The sequence below is a fragment of the Heterodontus francisci genome, chromosome 30 (genome assembly GCF_036365525.1).
Source record: "Heterodontus francisci isolate sHetFra1 chromosome 30, sHetFra1.hap1, whole genome shotgun sequence".
NCBI lineage: Eukaryota > Metazoa > Chordata > Chondrichthyes > Heterodontiformes > Heterodontidae > Heterodontus > Heterodontus francisci.
The window spans coordinates 40,586,005-40,602,615 of NC_090400.1; the positions used below are offsets into that span (position 1 = coordinate 40,586,005).

Genomic DNA, 16,611 nt, shown 5'->3' on the forward strand with positions numbered 1-16,611 from the left:
AATAGGGGTAACAGATTAGCATGGTTAGAGGATTGTTAATGGACAGGGAGCTGAGAATAGGGATAAAAGGGGCATTTTCCAGTTGGCAGAATGTAACTAGTGGAATGCCGCAAGGATCAGTGCTGGAGCCTCAGCTATTTGAAATCTATATTATTGACTTAGACAAAGAAACCGAGAGTAATGTATCTAAGTTTGCTGACAATACAAAGCGAGGTGGGAATGTAAGCTGTGAGGAGGATACAAAGAGACTGCAACAAGATATTTATAGATTACGTGAATGGGCAACAAGGTGACAGATGGAGTACAGTGTGCGGAAGTGTGAGGTTATTCACTTTGGTAGTAAGAACAGAAAAACAGAATAGTTTTGAAAAGCTGTGAAACTTTTAAATGTTGATGTTCTGAGAGACTTGGATGTACTCGTACAAGGAACACAGAAAGTTACCATGTAGGTACAACAAACAATTAGGAAGACAAATGGCTTGTTGGCCTTTCTTGAAAGGGGATAGCAGTACAGGAATAAAGAAGTCTTGCTACAATTATACAGGACTCTGGTGACACCATGCCTGGAGTACTGTTCACAATTTTGGTCTCCACATTTAAGGAACGATATACTGTGGAGGTGGTACAGCAAAGGTTCACTAGTTTGGTTCCAGGGATGAAAGGATTATCCCATGTTGAGTCAGAGGCTGAGTAAATTGTGTCTATACTCTCTGAGGTTTAGAAGAATGAGAGGTGATGTCATTGAAACGTACAATTTTAGGAAGGGGCTTGACAGGGTAGATACTGAGCATTTGGGCTGGATTTTAAGGAGCCCTCGACACCGGGATCAGTGGCGGGGATGGGCCTGAAGATGGCCTTGGATGAGGCCTGCCACGGACCTCAACACTCACAGGGCCCGACCTGATATTGCTGGTGGCGGCGAGGCCTCGTGGCAGCCCACCCCGCCGCTTGGTGACAGGACCGCAATTTAAATATTTAAATAAATTAAGATACCTGAATTAATTTCTCTCCTGTTGCCTCCTGATGTTCCACCGTGATCTTCACCCTGGTGGCCGGCACTGCTGCGCCTTTGGATCCCTGTTTGGGGAAACGAGGCACAACACTGGTGGGGAGGGAGGAGGAGGAAAGTTTTTCTGTGCGCTGTGCGGGGGAAGGGGGGATGGGGTCAAATAAATGTCATGGGTGTAGGGGATGGTAGGAAGGAAAGTTTAAAGTTTGTGCAATTGGGATGGGGGGAGTGGAAGTCAAATGGTAATGGCAAGTGTTTGGGGGGGGGGGAAGGGCAAATAATTAACTTAATTGTTACTGGGGCGGGGGTGGGAGAGGGGAAAAAGAGATGTATTTATTTAATTTCATTTAATCTTTCTTTAAATATTTAAATTTGTGGGTAGGGCTAACAGCCCTTTAAAAATGGCGTCAGTGCCTGTGCACAGGCCACTGATGCCATTGCTGGGGATGGACAGCCCGCCCCCTCTACATGAATGGAGGGTGGGGGGGGGGTGGGGGTGGCGGCCCGCCCTGGCTATTTAAATGAACCTCTGCGCTTGGAATCGCGGTGGTTCTATGACGTGTGTCCCGCACGGGCGGACTGCCATTTTTGGCGCCAATGGCGGGTTTATAAAATGCAGCCCACTGAGAGGTTGTTTCCCTTGGCTGGGGAATCTAGAACATGGGAGCACAGTCTCAGGATAAGAGGTAGCCCATTTAAGACCGAGATGAAGAGAAGTTTCTTCACTCAAATGGTGGTGAGCCTTTGAAAGTGTCTACCCTAAAGGGTTGTGGATGCTTCATTGTTGAGTATATTTAATGCTGAGATGGACAGATTTTTGGTCTTTCAGGGAATCGAGGGATAAGGGGAGCAGGTGAGGCAGAAGATCAGCCATGATTGTATTGAATGGTGGAGCAGGCGCGAAGGGCTGAATGGTCTACTCCTGGTCCTATTTCTTATGTTCTTAACCACTGACCTGAAACACTGGCACATCTGCCATCCAAAAATGTGCTCCAGGGAAACAAGTTAAAAAGTATAGGCTGAAATTTTACTGGCAATGCATTGGCATCACTGAGTGTAATATTAAAAAAGCACAATATTTTAAATGCAAAGTTGATCTTTTTGATCCATCCTGCTTCCTGCTGGAAGTGGCAATTATGTGAGCAAGTCACATCTGAATTCTTTCGCCTCAAAATGCACACATGCTAAGAAAAGCTTGCCAGCTGCACCAGTTCCCCAAGTACGTTGTGAAATAACCTTAACCTCACATAATTTTTCAATTTTCTTTTCATTATAACAGCAGACATGATGTTGCTTAGTGAATGACAATCAATTAATAAAATGACTGGATTTCCTCTCTCATGAGAGGATTAAAATGACAGACTTTACTGTATTAACAAGCTGTTGCACACTGAGATTAGCAAGGACAAATGTGGTTCCATTACAGGTGGAGACAGCAGAATTTATAATAGAGAATAGGGAAATGGCAGAGAAACTAAACAATTACTTTGCATCTGTCTTCACAGAGGACAATACAGAAAATCTCCCAGAAATATTTGGGAACCAAGGGACTTGAGAAAATGAGGAACTGGAAGAAATTAGTATTAATAAAGAGGTAGTACTCAAAAAAAATTAACTGGATTGAAGGTTGATAAAGCCCCTGGACCAGATGAGCTCCATCCCAGAATGTTGAAGGAGGTGGCTATAGAGATAATGGATACATTGGTGGTTATCTTTCAAAATTCTATAGATTCTGGAAAGGTTCCTGCAGACTGGAAAGTAATAAATATAACCCCACTATTTAAGAAAGGAGGGAGAGAAAATGGGGAACTAACGACCTGTCAGTTTGACGTCAGTAGTTGAGAAAATGTTAGAATCAATTATAAAGGATGTGATAACTACACACTTAGAAAATAAAGATATTATTGAGCAGTGTCAACCTGAAAGGGAAATCATGTTTGACAAACCTGTTGGGAGTTCTTTTGAGGATGTTACTTCTCGCATAGATAAAGGAGAACCAGTGGATGTGGTAGGCGGTCATGTGTCACCTTTGGCATGTTTCCGGCAGTTCCTGCAGCCATACTGGTGCCAAACGTCGTGTCCTGCACTCCTTTGGACCCCACCAGAAAGAGAAAGGCCGAGAGGGGGGTTTTGACGACTGGGCAACTCTCAACCTCCATAAATTTGCCCAGGCATGCGCCATGGAGAGGTCACTCCATAGTTGCCTCACAGCGACTGAAACAACACGGAAGGCAGCAGTTACGGGTTATAAGTCCAGAGAAGAGCCTGTCACTCCAGAATTGGCCTTTATAGCCACTCCAGGCGCTGCTTCACAAACCACTGACCACCTCCAGGCGCGTATCCATTGTCTCTCGAGATAAGGAGGCCCAAAAGAAGAAGAAGAAGAAGTGGATGTGGTGTATTTGGATTTTCAGAAGGCTTTTGATAAGGTCCCACACAGGAGGTTAGTAAACAAAATTAGAGCACATGGGAATTGGGGATAATATATTGCACTGGATTGAGAATTGGTTAGCAGACAGAAAGCAGACAGTAGGAATAAATGGGTCATTCTCAGGATGGCAGGCTGTTACTAGTGGGGTACTGCAAGGATCAGTGCTGGGACCACAGCTGTTTACAATCTATATAAATGATTTGGATGTGGGGACCAAATGAAATATTTCCAAATTTGCTGATGAGACAAAACTAGGTGGGAATGTAAGTTGTGAGGAGGATGCAAGGAGACTTCAAGGGGACTTGGACAGGCTAAGTGAATGGGCAAGAACATGGCAAATGGAATATAATGTGAATAAGTGTGAAGTTATCCACTTTGGTAGAAAAAACAGAAAGACAGAGTATTTTTTAAATGGTGAGATATTGGGAAGTGTTGATGTCCAAAGGCACCTAGGTGTCCTTGTTCATGAGCCACTACAAACTAGCATGCAGGGGTGCAGCAAGCAATTATGAAGGAAAATGGTATGTTGGCCTTCATCGCAAGAGGATTTGAATACAGGGGTAAAGAAGTCTTGCTGCAATTGTATAAAGCCTTAGTGAAACTGCACCTGGAGTATTGTGTACAGTTTTGGTCTCCTTATCTAAGGAAGGATATACTTGCCATAGAGGGAGCTCAATAGAGGTTCACCAGACTAATCCCTAGGAATAGAACGTACCAGACGCCTTGCCAGAGAGACAGTCTACTAGCCAGGAATCAACAGTGATGTTGAGACGGTGGTGAAATCCTGTGAGGTGTGTCAAAATTGCCAGCCAAAACAAAAGGAACCCTTGATCTCACGAGACACCTTCACATCTAAGGGCGAAGATTGGCACAGATTTATTTCATGTTCAAGGTGATGATTTCCTCTTTGTTATGGATTACTTCACCACATTTCCAATCATCAGACAGCTGTGAGATACGTCAAGTGCAGTGGTTGCTGATATGGTCAGTGCCATGTTCAGCCTGTTTAGCCTGCCGAAAGAAATTATCTCTGATAATGGGCTGCAATACGCAGGAAGACCATTCCAAGACATGTGTGCCAGGTGGGGAGTCCATCACGTGACATCATCGCTGCATTATCCAAAGTCCAACAGCATGGCTGAACACATGGTGTGCATCATCAAATCACTACTTTTAAAGTGTAGGCAGAAGGGACAATATATCAAGGTTGCAATGCTGCAACTCTGAGCTACTCCAACAAACATGGGCTTACCATCACCTGCAGAGTTGATATTTGGTAGGCAGGTAAGAACTACCCTGCCCAGTCATCATCGCTCTAAGTTTTCCACAGTAAAGGATATACTTCTGTCAAAACAAGGGAAGATGAAGGCATCGTATGACAGGCAAGCAGGACCAGATTTCGCTCCATTACGAGTAGGACAGAAGGTCTGAGTCTTCAATCATACTTAGGGAACTTGCTATCCTACAGAGGTTGCCAGGATAGGCAACCAGCCCAGATTGAACGAGGTCCAGACACCTAATGGTGTAACTCTCAGATGGAACTGAAGTTAACTCAGAGAGCTGTACGACAGCGTTACATGTGACAACCCTGAGGCATTGCAGACACGTCCAAAGACAAAGTCTGAAGATGAACAAACACAGAGGAAGAACATGCCAATCTGCATTCTGCTCTGGGAAGAGGTTTACGATAACAAGATCTGGATGAACAAGCAAACCTCCTCTTTTCGAGAGTGTTAAACTTACTTACTGTAAATAGTGATTTGTTTTAATCATGTATAGTTAGTCCAAACTACAACATCATTGTTTATTGTACACACATTTTTATCTTTGGAAAAAAGGGGGATGTTGTGAGTTGATTTAAGAGCAGACCACCTTAACAGGCTGTAAGTGAAGGTCACCGGAGGAAGTGATATGGCATCACACATAACAAAAGAGTTGTGGGTGTAGTCCGACAGAGTGGAATATGTTTAGACGTGGCTTGTGCAGTGACTGTTTTATATATATGTTCTAATTTAAAGTATAATAAAACCCCATGTTTTCTTTGGGTATTACATGCAGTCCTGAGAGTCTTACAATTGTTCACATATCAAAGGACCACGCAATATTACAGATGTTACATGAGGAGAAGCTGGGCAAGGTAATGAGTGTTTAGGATTTGGAATGCATTACCTGATCAGGTGGTGGGTACAAATTCAATAGTAGCCTTCAAAAGGGAATTGGATAAATATTTGAAGGAGAAAAGAATTGCATGGATATGGAGAAAGAGCGGGTAAGTGGGACTAACTGGATTGCTCTTCAAAAGAGCCAGTGTAGACTTGGTGGGCTGAAAGGCCTCCTTCTGTTCTGTAATATTCTATGAAACCTTAACTCTGTTTTTCTCTCTCCATAAATTCTGCCTGGCCGTAAGAAATAGGAATAGGAGTAGACTCCTCGAGCTTGCTCTGCCATTCAATAAAATTATGGCTGATCACAGATCTTAATTCCATTTTCCCGCCCCATCCCAATATCCCTTGATTTCCTTCATGCCTAAAAATCTATTGCTCTCAGACTTGAATATACTCAATGGCTGAGCATCCACAACCCTCTAGGGTAGATAATTCCAATAATTCACAAACCTCTGAGTGAAGAAATTCCTCCTCATTTTCGTCCTAAATGGCTGACCTGTATCCTGAGACTATGACCCCTAGATCTAGACTCCCCAACCAAGGGAAACATCTCCCAGCATCTACTCTGTCAAGCCCTCTCAGAATTTTACATGATTCAATCAGATCACATCTCATTCTTCTAAATTCCAGAGAATAGAGGCCCATTCTATTCTACCTCTCATGATAGGCCAATCCTCATATCCCAGGAATCAATTTAGTTAACCTTCACTGCATTCCCTCCAAAGCAAGTATATCCTTCCTTAGATAAGGAAACCAAAATTATGCACAATACGCCAGGTGTGGTCTCACCAAAGACCTGTACAATTGTAGTAAGACATTCATTTTCTTGTACTCCAGCCCCCTTGCAATAAAGGTCAACAGCCATGTGCCTTCCTAATTGCTTGCTGTACCTGCATGCTAACTCCCTGTGTTTCTTGTATGAGGACACCCAAATCTCTCTGTACACCAACATTTAAAAGTTTCTCACCATGTAAAAAAAATCTGGTTTTCTATTCTTCCTTGCAAAGTGAATAAGCTCACATTTTCCCACATCATGCTCTGTCAGCCAACTAGTTGTCCACTCACTTAACCTGGCTAAAAAGAGCAAGGAAATTAAGGAAGTTAATAATCAGCAGAGAAACTGGAGAAACTAAAGGACTAAAATCCCCGGGACCTGATGGCCTACACCCTAGGGTCCTAAAAGAGATAACTGCAGAGATAGTGGATGTGCCAGCAATGATTTTCCAAAATTTCTTAGATTCGGGAATGGCCCATCAGATTAGAAGTCAGCAAATGTTCCATCATTTTTCAAGAAAGGAGGGAGAGAGAAAACAGGCCAGTTAGCCTAACATCAGTCATTGGGAAAATGCTGAAATCTATTATTAAGGAAGTCTTAACAATGCACTTAGAAAAGCACAGTATGATTAGAACAAGTCAACATGGTTTTCCTAAAAGGAAATCCGGTTTGGCAAATTTGAGTTTTTTGAGGATGTAATTAATAGGGTCGATAAAGGGGAACCAGTAGATGTACTATACCTAGTTTTCCAAAAGGCATTCGATAAGGTGCCACACAAAAAGTTAATAGGCAAGATAAGGACAAATGTATTTGGGACTAATATTGAGGCATGGCTAGAGGATTGGTTAACAGACAGGAAGCAAAGAGTGGGCATAAATGGGGCATTGTCAAATTGGCAGGCAGTGAAAAGTGGAATGCCGCAAGGATCAGTGCTGGGGCCTCAGCTATTCACAATCTATATGAATGACTTATATGAAGAGAAAGTAAGTAATGTATCTAAGTTTGCTGATGATACAAAGGTAGGTGGAAAGGTAAGCTGTGAGAGGACACAGAGAGGCTGCAAAGAGATATAGACAGGTTAAGTGAGTGGGCAACAAGATGGCAGATGGAGTATAATGTAGAGAAGTGTGAAGATATGCACTTTGGTCGTGAGAATAGAAAAGCACAATATTTTTTAAAAGGTGTGACACTTGTAAGTGTTGATGTTCAAAGAGACTTAGGTGTGCTTGCAAAAAGAACACAGAAAATCAGCATGCAGGTACAGCAAGAAATTAAGAAGACAAATGGCATGTTGGCCTTTATTGTAAGGGATTGGAGTACAGGAATAAAGAAACCTTGCTACAATTATACAGGATTTTGGTGAGACCACATCTGGAGTACTGTGTGCAGTTTTGGTCTCCACATTTAAGAAAGAATATACTTGCACGGAGGCAGTACACCGAAGGTTCACTAAATTAGTTTCTGGGACAAGCAAGTTGTCCTATGATGAAAGGCTGAGTAAATTGGGCCTATATTCTTGGAGTTTAGCAGAATGAGAGGCGATCTCATTGAAACATACAAGATTCTGAAGGGGCTGGATAGGGTTGACACTGAGAGATTATTTCTGCTGGTCGGGGAATCTAAAACATGGGGCCACAGTCTCAGGATAAGGGGCCGATCATTCAGGACTGAGATGAGGAGAAATTACTTCACTCAAAGGATTGTGAATCTTTGGAATTCTCTACCCCAGAGGGTTGTGGATGCTCCATCGTTGAATACATTTAAGGCTGGGATAGATAGATTTTTGGTCTCTCAGGGAATCAAAAGACATGGCAAGCGGGCAGGAAAGTGGAGTTGAAGCCGAAAATCAGCCATGATTGTATTGAATGGCGGAGCAGGCTCATTGGGCCATATGGTCTACTCCTGCTCCTAATTCTTGTGTTCTTGTCTATATCACTTTGCAGTCTCTCTGTGTCCTCCTCACAGCTTACTGTCCCACCTAGCTTTGTATCGTCAGCAAACTTAAATCTGTCACACTTGCTCCCTTCATCTAAGTCATTAATATTTGCTGAATATTTCCAGCATTTTCTGCTTTTGTTTCTCATTTCCAGCGTCTGTATTATTTTGCTTTTGCCTGAGGAACTACATATCTTCAAAACACATTTAGAAATAAACATAAGCTTCAGTATATCCTGTGAAATTAGACCAAAAGGCAAAATCTGTGTTAACTGACAATGCAAAGGTGTGTAATGGTTCGTGCAGGTATCTACATGCCATTAATATGAGAAAACTCAGCTTCTCAGAGTGATGTACATTATAGATGACAATTACATTATTTTGGAAATGCTGAATAAATGAATACTTCTCTAATGCAACTTTTCCTCCTCACAAATGTCATCTCTTCTGGAGTGAATTTACAACGTAAGCCAATTTACAGTATATACGGGTGTGAGTTGATGCTGAGATATATGATACAAGATAGGTGTGAATTGCTAGTTTCTACACATGTGCATGCCAGTATGAAGAGAGAGGATTTTAGGTTAAAAAGTTTGCATGTGCAACAAATCTTATATGAAGTATAGAACACCATAGTAAAGGTTAATATACTCACGGATACACTTAGGAATCCTATCACTCCATTTAGGGTTCCCAGACTGCCTGTTGTAACATGTCAGTATATTGCTCCCAGCCAGTGTGTAGCCTTTGTTACAAATATACTGTACTGTGGAGCCAATTGAAAATTTGGGATCTGAAATAATTCTGCGGCTATGATCGATGTCACCGGGGTCAGTGCAGAATATAACTAGGATGAGAAAACACAGAAACAAAATATTAACAAGATGAGGAAAAATTATTAACAAGGAGATGAAGAAAAGTTTTTTCATCCAGTGGGTGGTGGGGGTCTGGAACTCACTGCCTGTAGGGGTAGTAGAGGCAGAAACCCTCAACTAATTTAAAAGGTGTCTGGATATGCACCTCAAGTGCTGTAACCTGCAGGGCTACGGACCAAATGCTGGAATTAGATTGGGTGGCTCGTTTTTTGGCTGGTGTAGATACGATGGGCCAAGTGGCCTCTTTCTGTGCCATAAACTTTCTATGATTCTAACCTGCATTTAGCGGTGTTTCATTTGCCTGTGCTTGAACGGTAAGTTGCTTGACCAAACCTGGCTGCTTACTGGTGTGTCCTCTATTGATTGCGCTGCAAGATTCCTCAAAATGGAGGCTTCCCCCAATGGCTCAGTGGAAAGTTGTGGAACACAACAACAACTTGCAGTTCTATAGAACCTTTAACATAGTAAAATGTGCAAAGGTGCTTCACAGATGTGTTATCAAACAAAGTTTAACTAGAATAGCCCATTCTCTGGTCTGGAATTAAATTACATCAGCCAAGACAGTGGAGGGAATGCTATAATTGGTCTCAGTGAAAATTGGATTAGTTAAGGGAAAATCGACCAGGGTTCCCACTCCTGGTCACTAATCACTGGCCTTGGTATAAAGTGGACACTTGTGGAGCTAGTTTGGATAAGATGGTCCCAGTTACTGCAGAGCCTGTGAACACTCACTGAACAATGATCACTTGGGTGAGGCACGAAAGAGCAACTGGGCCCATGGAGCCATATCCCAGCATGACTCAATGTCCTTGGTAGGGATGGAAGGGGAGGAAAGTTGGCCGAGAGAAAACCTTAAATGACACAAATGTAGCAGTTTTTAATTTGTGACATGTTTACACAGAATCTATCTAGTCAGGTGACAGAATCTATCTAGTCAGGTGGGTTCTCATACAATAAGCATACACGAATGACAAACAATGTACCATCCTGTATTTGTGGCCCATTGTAGGTGTGTAGCTCTATTGGAGGAAAATCAGAGTGCTGGAGGGGTGACACCTATGGCAATATTCATTCTGAGGACTCTCTCATGTTTCGGAGCAGCTTCTGTCCGCCTAGCTGAAAGATATGTCCATTAAAGGAATATCTCAGCTCACGCAGTCTCTGACATTTTAAAGAAGGTGAGCCCGATCTTCAGGACTGTTTGAATTGAACAAATTGCATGAAAATGTTTCTGCAGATTAGCCATCTTCCTCTTCTCTGCCATCCAGGCAAGGGAGCCTATAGCGAGGTTAAATTTATAGCTTTTAAAGGGCCACCAGGAGAACCACCAACACTGATCTAGATTTATGATTTGAGCTGCACACTGTGGAGAGTAAGCTAAGATACATGAGCCTAGGATGAAAGGGAATAGGTATGGTTCTTTCTTTCCATTGCTTTTCCATCTGATTCCCTGGCCTCTGGGGCAATTTTAAGGCACGTTTATCTTTCTCCAGTGCTGCCAACTCCTGACCTGCAAGCCTCAATATTGACAGCAACAGAGCCCATCTCTAATGATCTACGCAAAGCACGGAGCTGGATTCAGCATTTTGACTTATTTATATCATGAAGTAAACTTGTGTCATGGACAGAGGCAAGAGTACCAAGGCAAAATGGGACTGTGCTGGCAGAGGCACAATTGGTGAAATGTCCCCTGTTGCAGTGTAAAATTCTATGATTCTAATAAATTGCTATATTACTTAGCATATGTAGTAAAACACCCAAGGCACTTCACAAAATGACACCAAACCAAAGAAGGAGACACTGGGACAGGTGACCAAACGCTCCATGAAAGAAATAGGCTTTAACCAGCCTCTTAAAGGAAGAGAGAGAGAGGTGGAAAGGTGAGAAGTTTTGGGAAGGAATTCCAGAGCTTAGGGCCTAGACAGCCTTAGGTGTTGTATCTGTCTCCAGAGGACTCTACCACGCACAGTTAATTACTTCCTTGCCCAAGTAACAAAGTACCGCCTGCACCAAGGCTGTTGGGGCTGCCGTTTTGTTTTCAGCCAATGTGCCCATTCCTTTGACTCAGACTTTCATCCATGGGAGCCTACACGATGCTTCTCCATTATTGTGGAAAGTATGTGTTCGCAACATAAAGTACTGAATGTGATCTCTCAGCAACTACACATGTTCAAATGCTGTGCATGTACACTTGCTTCTCATATTGGCGTTAGTCTCTGCCTTTGCTCTCTACTGAATTCCCTATATCAGGGTACCTTTAATCAGAGACCAGAACCAGCAAAACACCTGAAGTATTTCACCAGCAGATGCAGCTACCTGATGTTCACAGCCGTCCCAGGATTATTTTACATGTGCGAGTAATTTCCAGTTCAGATCCCAAGGCCCATAACTGCCATCAATATCAGAAATATTATTGGCTTTGTCTGCAGGATACTGCTTGTCCTTGGGGCTCTCCAGAGACCTGAAAAGCTTATTCACACCTTAGCTGCTCAGATTGAAATCCTTGTTCGTGACCTGTAATCGTGCCTAGGCTTCAGGTGGTTAAATGGAAGCTCTGCTTGACAAGTTTTAAAGCTTAACTGGGCATTTTGTACAATTGTAGGACAATGGATAGTAGCGGAGAGTTATAGAATCAAAGTTCCAACATGCAATAGCATAACACAGATTATTTTTGCGGATCAAGCTATATTTATACAGAACTTTCACACACGAATGGGCTAGTCTATAGCGACACTGATTATACATGGGTTTTGGAAGGAATGGGAATTCAATGACTGAATAGTTGTCTGGGCATAATTGAGGAGCAGGGCATGTGTAGGCTCAGCACGGCCATTATGACTAAAGGGTACGAACTAGTTAAAGAAGATCTATAGGGACCATCTGTCAACTGCACTATGAGTCCATCACTACCCTATGCATTGGTTACCTACAGAGATCTCAGAACATTGTCATTGTTACCAACAGAATTGAGAGAGAACTGAAACCGCGGTTCCTTTCCCCATTTCTGTCCATAATCAGTGTGTTTTTGAAAAGGAAGCTGTGTGTGTTTCTTAACCCCTGAGTGTGTGGCCAATTTGAATAACCAGCAGCACACTTTTTATGGGTTTAAATGAAGAGGATTAGTTTTATTCACACGTAAACACACACACACACAAACACATGCCCTTAAAAGGAGAGTGGCACTTTGACAAATTACAAGCAAAGGAATAGTTCATAAGTCACGTGATTTGGCTTGTCTTGGGGAAAAGGCATGCGTTGCAGGCATTTTCATTCCTGAAATGTAGTTAGGTGGATTCAATAGCCGGAGTTGTATATTGAAATCATTGCAGGATTCTGTCAAAGAGGTGGATTTTCAACAGGTCACAAAGTTAGTTCTTTGTAGACTTATTACTACGTGGTTGGTTTTCTGTACTGGTGGACTTGAAAAGGAACAGGATTGGAGACCCTAAGATGTTATAGTCTCCAGTTCTCAGTTCATTTAAGGCACGATGGCATTGCCTTGCCTGCCTGGCTGCTTTTTCTGCTGTTGAAAGATCTTTAAAGGGAGATCAACATGGCTGCCCCACCAAGTAATTTCTCACAGTTCCTTTTCCAAATATGGTGGGGATCTGGGTTGATTAGCCTCATCCTGTTTATTGTTCTAAGACATTCCTCCTGAAGGGGGTTAAGCCAATCACCTAAAATAAAAGCATAATACCGCAGATGCTAGAAATCTGAAATAAAAACAAGAAATGCTAGAAATACTTAGCAGGTCTGGCAGCATCTGTGGAGAGAGAAGCAGAGTTAATGAAGGGTCACTGACCAGAAATGTTAACTCTGCTTCTCTCTCTACAGATGCTTCCAGACCTGCTGAGTAATTCCAGCATTTCTTGTTTTTATTTAAGACAATCACCTTCCTGGTTTCAGGAGAAAACTATTCAATTCAGGAATGTCTCCCTAGGGTTTCAGGATGGGCGTTGATGACTCCTCTCAGTCTGTAAGATACTCTTTTGTCCTCTCGGACAGCGAGTCAGTTCTTGAATACACAAGTCAAGGTCATCTGACCTTCGGCCATCTTTGCAGCCCATGTCCACTTTTAATGTCCACTGTGGTTCATTTAAAAGAAAAGGAAAATTCAGTTCCAGAAGATGCTATGCTGAATACAGCCCATGTTTAAAGTTATGAATAAGACATGCCTGTACTGGGCATGACACCAGGCACCTCACCAATAATGATGCAACTGAAGCTCTGTATCATCATGCACCCAGTCAAACAGCATTCAGCAAAGACACCAGAGCCCGCTAATCTTACAGGGAATCATTCACTGTACACATGGACCCATTCCTGCACCAACCAACAATCCTACACTACAATAAAAAGAAACATTTGTTATTATTCCACAAAATAATGCATGGCCTTGTCCACGGGGAAGGAGAAACCTCATTCTCCAGAGAGTGGGGAGAATGTGGAACCTGGGTGGCAAATAGCATAGATGTATTTCAGGGGAAGCTAAATAGGAACATGAGGGTGAAAAGAACAGAAGATGAGGAGGGGTGGGAGGAGGTTAATGTGGAAAATAAACCACATGGACTGGTTGGGCTGGATGGCCTGTTTCTGTGCTGTACATTCTATGTAATTCTATGCAATTGTGCGGAGGAGGGGTAAGCAGGCCCACATGATGTGTTCACCATGAGGCAAATCAGCACAGCTTTTGAAGGATTGATACGGAACATAGCAACAGGAGTAGGACATTTAGCCCCTCAAGCCTGTTCTGCCATCCAATCTCATCATGGCTGATCTGCAAATGAACTCCCTATTTGGCCCTGTTGGGCATGTGTGATTGCTGACCCTTCTCCAATATTCCCATACAATAGCAGTTACAATAAGATATGGGACAGACAAATCCCCTCATTCAGCAAATACTTTTCATGTGTTAAAACAATACTTCAGATGCTTGGACCAGTCAAGGGTGGCTTTACAATGTGCCTTAAAATTTACAGTAGTATGCCACACAATATTCCCATGGACACTTAGCAGTTGACAGGAAAAAAGACAGAAGCGCAAGGGGAGAGCCAACTGTGTAACAGCCCCGACAAACAAATTTTTCTGCAGCACCTGTGGAAGAGCCTGTCACTCTAGAATTGGCCTTTATAGCCACTCCAGGTGTTGCTCCACACACCACTGACCACCTCCAGGCGCTTACCCATTGTCTCTCGAGATAAGGAGGCCAAAGAAGAGAGTCCCATGGACAGAGGCCTCCCCATGGGCTTGAATGCAAACAGTTGTAAGTCATGAAGAACCAGAGGGATTATGATGTGCTGCAGCCAACAGCAGTAGTTCAGGCAGTGCATTTAAGGAGACAGTTTAAACCTTTAAGTGTAACAGCAGTGCTTAGAAAAAAATTATTTTGGTTGTGATGATTTGAAAATCCAGCAGGTGGTGCTAACTCCCCAATAGTTTTCTATTATTCAAACTGTTGAAAGCTGCTTTCTACAATTTTGCCAAATTGACCATGACATGGAAAATTCCGGAATAAGATTAAGACTTTGACATTTTTCTTTCCATGTGTTAAATGGAGCATGAATACTTTTTAGATAGAAGTCACTTAGTGATGGTTCTGTTGTTTATGCTTCTACTGACATGGAACATTAAAAATGAAAGGGCTTAGTTATTACAAGCCAAACTTCCATGAGGCACTTACCCAGGGAACTGAGCCAACTGGTTGCGTTTGACTGTTGTTGATGAAGTCTAGTTGTCAGTCATATTTCACTCTACAGGTGTTTGCGATACCTCCATGGCCCAACAGCACCATTAAGTACAGTGAAGGAACATAGTAACAGGACTAGGCCATTTAGCCCCTCGAGCCAAAGGAGGAGGAACTGCAGTTGGTAATCACTCAATGAAGGCTGTCGGTGGAATAATTGGAGATGGCAATGTTGAAGGCCACACACAGCAGAGTGTTTGGATGCCTTCCCTTATTACACTTAACTCACGCTCATACACTCAGCATGATAATCTGGGGGTGCATGGTGCTACCACTTGTACTTTGTCCCCACGTGCATACCCTTGTCCCTCTTCGCTCTTTCTAGGTCCATGAGACATCTTGGGTATTGGTGCTGCCCATGCTGAGTGGGGAGTGGAGGGGGCGGGGGGGGGGGGGAAGAACCCTCTCAGAATGAAATCTTTCATTCTGGCCTTCCTAAGCACCAGCACAGGAACTGGCACCTTATGTGTTATTGGTAGTAAGTTCAAGGGAACTGCACTGGGTGATACACCCAGCACAAGTGAGTAGCAGCAAGTACAAGTGCAAAGGGAAGCCCAGGAAACAGCCCATTGGAGTGAAACCTCACTTCCTAGCTCAGCTGAAGAGGTTACACAATGCAGACTTGATAGATCCAGCCTTTAAAAGGGATAAGTTCTGTGCACCATCAGTTGCTCACTGCATTGGACTGCCTGTCAGGACATTTCTGCACTATGGAAGAGTTTACTACCAGCTTGTTTGGGGTTTCTGATACAAGGCATTGTCACTCTGCAGTCATCCGTAGATCTGAATACACACTATAGCTGGTCCCTCTGGCACCAGTGATAACATCTCTGAGGGGTGGTCATACTGAGGTCATGTAGCATCCACCATCTCCTCCACCTTGCACTAGGCTGGATCACCAACTGGATAGGGGCTTCAATCGGTTCCCAGGTTCCCTATGGTCTGGTTTCCTGCAGATGAGGGAATCTTGTAATTTTAGGAAACCCCAGCATCCTATAATGCTGCTTCTAGATGTCCATGGTGAAAGTGATGGAAGTGTTTGCTCTAGTAAATATGAATCAGTCACTTGATTAATGCTAGCATGAGCCGCCAATTGACTGATTTGCAGATTTCCTCTGTGGCAGCCTTGAAATAACCACAGGCAAAGAAGCCGAGGGTTGCAGTGATCTTAACTGCCAGGGACAATGTTAGCTGTGGGAATTGCTGTTGAAGTGACCCAACTCTGAGATAGCCTCCTTCGAGAAGCCCAGCCTCCTTTAGCACCGTTCCTCAGACAACTGCAGGTATGTTGTCCTGGGTCTACACACTATGTTGGCTGGTTAACGAATCCTCCTTCTATTTGTTCTTCCTGCATCTTCAGCTCTGTGTATTCCTTCTCCTCCTCCTCTTGCCAGAGTGCAGCTGCTAGAAGGACAACACCACCACCCCCCCTCCCCCCATGATGAGAAAAGTATGCTGTCAAAAGCCTCTTAAAAGTTCTAGAACATTCAACAGGCAGTACAAGCATTTTGAAATGGTCTAAGTAGCCAAAATCCACAAGCAAAATCTCTCCCAAAAATTGTCACATTTTACCTGAGGTCAGTTGAGGATCCATTTAAATAGCACTGGAAATGGTCACCTCCTGACTTGTGCCACCCACAGTTTGTGGGTGGTATCAACATGCGTAGAGACCAAAATG

General features: G+C 43.2%; 1 protein-coding gene across 1 annotated transcript in view; it reads right to left on the reverse strand.

The window, feature by feature from the left end:
- sez6b (seizure related 6 homolog b) overlaps positions 1–16,611 on the reverse strand; it is a 487,030-nt gene that overhangs the window by 15,746 nt on the left and 454,673 nt on the right. The window contains exon 11 of the mRNA XM_068009887.1: positions 8,971–9,162. Within this exon, the coding sequence (XP_067865988.1) occupies positions 8,971–9,162 (192 nt within the window). The remainder of the gene's footprint in view (positions 1–8,970; positions 9,163–16,611) is intronic.